Source organism: Cryptotermes secundus, unplaced genomic scaffold (genome assembly GCF_002891405.2).
Source record: "Cryptotermes secundus unplaced genomic scaffold, Csec_1.0 scaffold1688, whole genome shotgun sequence".
NCBI lineage: Eukaryota > Metazoa > Arthropoda > Insecta > Blattodea > Kalotermitidae > Cryptotermes > Cryptotermes secundus.
In genome coordinates, this window is record NW_019734346.1 from 295,105 (window position 1) to 300,591 (window position 5,487).

A 5,487-nucleotide genomic window follows, 5' to 3' on the forward strand; every position below is an offset into this window, starting at 1 on the left:
TTTTTCCGCCCTTAAAAATTCCACGACCTCAGCCGGGTTTGAACCCGCATACCACGAGTCATGAGGTGGGAACGTTACCTCTAGACTACGGAGGCCGCTAGCTCATGAGGTAAGTAAGATCACAAAGAACATAAATGGAAAATATGTATACCCCCAACTGGAGTACACTTCATGCTACTATATTACAGGGACAGAAATTATGCATGTGATTAAATTTAATTTTACTTTCACTAATCTTGAGTGTAGTGTATACCAAATGTATACTGAAATTCCATATACAACAAGTTTCGTAACAACTGCCAGAAGTCGATCACAATAACTGTACCAAAAAAATCAGCTGGCATAACTTACCCTTCATACCATATGGATGGAAAACTCGGCGTTCAGTAAGAACAGAAAGCATGATGTGGCGTCTGAACAACAGTTCTCTAACAACTCCATCGCCTCCTCTGTAGCGGCCAGAACCACCAGAATTTGGACGCAGGCTGAAGTGGCGTAGAATTACTGGATAACGACGCTCGAGAATTTCAGCATCAGTGATACGAGTGTTGGTCATATGAGTATGGATACCACTATGGCCATGCCACGAAGGTCCCTGTAATTGTATTATTCGCTTGATTTGAGTGCCCACTTGGCTTTGCCTGCTACTTTTGCACTAGCCATTTTGTAATCAGTGAAAAGGTCTTTGTACATGTATGTGATCTGACAAATAAAAGCATTCATGTTTCATGCATTTACCATGAATGCTTCAGACTGTTTATAGTACTGAACTTACAGCTCCAGCTCCACCTGCAACTGTTTCATAATAGCCCCACTTCTCCTCCCCAAAGGTGACATTGTTCATGCAGCCCTGAGAGGCCGCACAAACCTCGAAAGCCTTCAGCACAACATCAACTATGCGCTGAGAGGTCAGCACATTGCCACCAACAACAGCTGCAGTGTCTGATGGATGAAGCAAGCTGCCTTTTGGAATGGTCACTCTTACTGGATTCAGGCAGCCCTTCAAATAAATATAAAATCCATACAGTAACATACCTAAATGTTCATACACTACACACTGAATAATTTTCATTCCTGGTGGAAATATTAATTTGCTTTTGCACATACATAACAGGCTAATTTTAATAAGTAGCTTATACACATGCAGTAAACTTTTCTCATGTCACTAAGTACTACTGTATCACTTGCAGACATTACACAGTGAATACCTGATCATAAATGGTGAAGAGATAATGATTTGGCAGGAGGTGGACATAATCTACTTGGTTGGATATTCCAAAATTTACCTGAAGAGATTGATGAAAGCCATATAAAACATCAAACAAAATAGCTAGTAGCGTAGGCAAATTTGAAACAGGTACTTCTCAGGTACATATCTATTGCATTATTATTTCACCAGCCTGCCTTTACCTGGTTGAGAGGCACATCATGTCCCACCATGCAACGCAGACAGTATATAAGGGCAGACAGAGTTATGGCCCTTGGAGCATTGCAGTTGCCCCACAGCTCATAGCCAGTGCCACTACAACAGAGTTAGCAAACAAACACTAGTTACTGTTGCATGAGACTCAGATTCTAATGGTGATGAGTATGACATTACAGACTTCTGGAATGTGACACTGTGTAGTCTGTTACACAGCGGTACCAACATCTTGGAGGTTTGAAGATGAAGAGTGTAGGTTCTTCTGACACATTGGTACTCATCTACCATACTATACAGGGCATCAATTTCCAGAAGACTGTAATCTTCCTGTTACTGTTTCCAGGATATTTATGCTGCGCATCTGTACATTCAATTAAAAACATTTTGGAACAACATACGATAGCTAATCTCTTCAAATATCTCAGTCTCTATAGTGAAACTAGAAAGAACTAGAAGTTAATAATTACAAAATTCTGTGACCCATTTCAGTGCATAACTTCCAACCAGGACAGTCCTACCACACTTAATTTGTAAGACATCTCAAAGTTCTGTAGTGTCACCGGTTTTAACTATTAAGAATGAGGAATGTTTTATACTAAATTTCTAACAATGTTTATGATTTGTCTCCATATAACATTTCACATCCCCAGTTCAAGAATTCATTAATAATTACCAGTGTACTAAAAGCTAAGTACATATTTCACATGGCAACCATGCTGTTAGTTTAAATGTTACCTTCATAAATGTACCATATTTTTCAAAGATCTGTTATGACATAAATTTACCACTCTTTTTGTTCAGCATTCCATTAGGGTCACTCCTACCTCACATGTTCACATGTCTGGCATACAGCTATTGTTAACAGAAGTAAATTAAAATGTGCAAAATTATTGTCACCTCTGGAGGCATGACACTCATGCCAAGCTTCATGAACAGTTGTAGTTACAGCAATGCGTATCTTTCGTTACAAGAGAAGGATATTAGTTTAAAAAGTATTTAAAACTTTAATATGAACCAAGATATCCCAGTGGGGGGGGGGGGCATGACTGACTACTGCTGAAGTTAAAAATGATAACTTTGCCTCCATGTACTACATGTGTACTTCATTGTGTTTAGACATGTTTACACTGAGCTCCTGAGTAAGGGTTGACAATGGGCTGCTACCTGGAGGACTACCAGGTCAGAGTTGGCACCTGGGCCAGAATATTCTCTTGGCATGGCAGGCCTAGGAGAGGCGGCGCTAACCGAGCGATGGGTGTCTGCTTGGAGTTGACGGGACTGAGTTCAATGGTTTTAGCTGTTCTACTGGTGATTTGTGGAGTGAAACAAAATCCTGGTCCCGCTGCGGAGGTGGAGAACATCATGCAATTAGGGAACCTGAGGTATGGAATCCAATGTGAACTATGTGGACGCTGGTACCATTATAGCTGCAGAAATGTAAAGGCTCAACCGACTGGGAGAGAGAAGTGGAGCTGTGAGACGTGTAAGGCTGACACGTTAAGGAAGCTACAGGACGATCTGCAAAACGTGCTTTGACAAATAGATGAGCTGAAGGTAGGAACGGGGATCTAGAAGATAAGCTACAACTGCGGGGAGCTGGAAAGAGAGGCACAGTGTCTGCAAAGCTAAAGTCTGCCGAGTGCATGGTGGTCGGTGACTCGGTGGTGCGCAGTGTCGGGGCTGATCACACAGACATGATGGTAGAGTACTTTCCAGGTATTAGAACCGAACAGCTACACAGAGTGATGGAAAAGAGAGCTAGGTAATATAGAAACTGTTATTATTCACGTCGGAACGAATGACTTGAGATCAACGACAAATCTCGACTGGGTAATGGGTGAAGCTTATGCTTAACAACTACGGCAAAGACAAAACATCCGAACTGCAGACTGGTCCTAAATGAAGTGCTGCGATGTAGTGACGTGTCATGGCGGCATATTGGGGCACTTAATGATAGATTCGACTGGGTAGCAGGAGTCCTAGCAATCATGTTCGTGGACCCAAACTGCTGGATAGAGGACAGCGACTTCGCTAGAGATGCGCTGCATCTCAATGGAAGAGGAGACTCGGACATCTATATGCTAGAGTTAGTGGACTTGATGTCGAAGCATCGACAGTGAGTAAGTGACTTCAACTGGAAGATGAAACGCCAGTGGCTAGTAGTATGATGAGTAATGAAGTTGGTCTAAGGATTAGTTCTGCAGCAGAGGCGTCTACATACAGGACAAAAGGTAAGGCCCTAGTGGTGCTGCAGGTTAATTGTGGGAGTATTTACAATATAGCATTAGAATTCTGGAACTCTGTCAACACGTACAACCCATATGTTATAGGCACGGAGTCATGGCTTAGGGATGATATTGGCAATGCAGAGGTATTCAGGGCCGATTTTACAACCTTCAGGGGAGAGAGAGAGAGACGTCTGCTTGGGGTGGGGGGAGGTCTTTATCTGTAACAAAAATTCCATTGCTTGTAGGAGTTGCGGGTAGATGAAGATTTCGAAATGATTGCAGTCGAGGTAAAAGGATGGGATCCTAAACAAGCATGGGAAATCATGGGTATTTACACAGCTCCCATTGAGGATATGTCGGCGATTGAAAAATTAGCAGCCCATACATTACTTCCGAGAAATCTAACAAAAAGCAGCATTACAGGCCGCGACTTAAAATTTACCCCAGGCAGTTTGGAATGGGGATGCGGAAAAATGTGCGGATTTCAGGCGTTTGTAAATAGTTTGGGACAATGGTTACACTCAGGTAGTTGGTGATCCCATAAGAGGAGACACGATATTGGATGTTTACCTGCTCAAACCTGAAAGTTTGTTTATTTCTTGTACTGTAGTACCAGGAATTAGAGACCATAATGGGGTGCTATTAGAAGTGGATTGGGTGGAAAGTAGGCAGGGAGCACAAGTTGAAAAAATACTTCCGTTGTATCATAAAACAGATGTTCTAGGCTTGCAGGCCTTTCTTAAGGAAAAGTATATACTTTGGGAAGCATATAATTTTCGAGGGTATCAAACGTTATGTCCCCCCCCCCAAAAAAAACGCCGAGTAAAAATCCTGACCCTGAATACTAAAATAGGGAAGTTAAACGATTAAAAGTAAAAGTTAGAAAAGCATATAATCGGAGCAAATATAGAAAGAATCATCATGTGGAGCTGAAACGATTATACAGGGTGTTACTGTAAGCAAAAAAGAAGGCTCGGGAGACTTTTTTAATCTCGGTCCTACAAAACGTAGGTAGAAGTTGGCCAGAGTTCTATAAGCATGTTAAAACACATAGGGGAAATCGAGAAATTATCCCGGCGATCAAAGACAATAATAGCAAGCCCGTCACAGAACCAGTGGAAGAGGCCAACTCCTATTATGCTTCTATATTCAGTTCTGAGCGTAATAATACAAAAATTCAACCAACATACTCAAGTAAACCATTCACCGTTGATATCAACATAATTAGGAAGCGATTATCAGCAATCGGGAGGAAGAAGTCGGCCGGACCAGACTGTATTCCTGGGGAAATTGTGAAGCTAAGCGAAGAAGCCATGATTCCATACCTCACGAGACTGCTGGATATAACGATGAACAATAATGCTATTCCAGGTGACTGGGAAAGAGCTATCGTGTTCCCTATTTACAAAGGGGGGAGACAAATCACTAGTTAGAAACTATACGCCGGTTAGTTTAACATCGGTTGTTTGCAAGCTAATGGAGCACATTACAGCAAGGTACCTAAGACGTCTGGGATGCTAGTGACTGGTTATGAGGGTCAGCATGGGTTTAGGCCTGGGTAGTCATGCGAAAGTAAAGTGGTCACGGTTTGTCAGGATATTTCGGATTCGCTGGACGCGGGGGCCAGAACAGATGCTGTAGTAATAGACTTCTCAAAGGCCTTTGACCTCGTTCCTCACGACAGACTGCTTACGAAAATTTCGGAAACCGAAGTCGATGTGAGGGTAATTTAATGGATTAAGAATTTTCTCGTAGAACACTCGCAGAGGGTTAGAGTGGACGGGCAACTATCGGAGGAAGTCGAAGTAAACTTGAGCATGCCGCAAGGGAGCGTGC

General features: G+C 42.4%; 1 protein-coding gene across 3 annotated transcripts in view; it reads right to left on the reverse strand.

The window, feature by feature from the left end:
• Nucleotides 1–5,487, reverse strand: part of LOC111868714 (5-oxoprolinase) — a 62,357-nt gene that overhangs the window by 13,055 nt on the left and 43,815 nt on the right. For all 3 annotated transcript variants that reach the window (XM_033753145.1, XM_023859630.2, XM_033753146.1), the window contains 3 exons: nt 1,411–1,522; nt 776–1,000; nt 352–595 (listed from right to left, as the gene is read on the reverse strand). In XM_033753145.1, the coding sequence (XP_033609036.1) occupies nt 352–595; nt 776–1,000; nt 1,411–1,522 (581 nt within the window). The remainder of the gene's footprint in view (nt 1–351; nt 596–775; nt 1,001–1,410; nt 1,523–5,487) is intronic.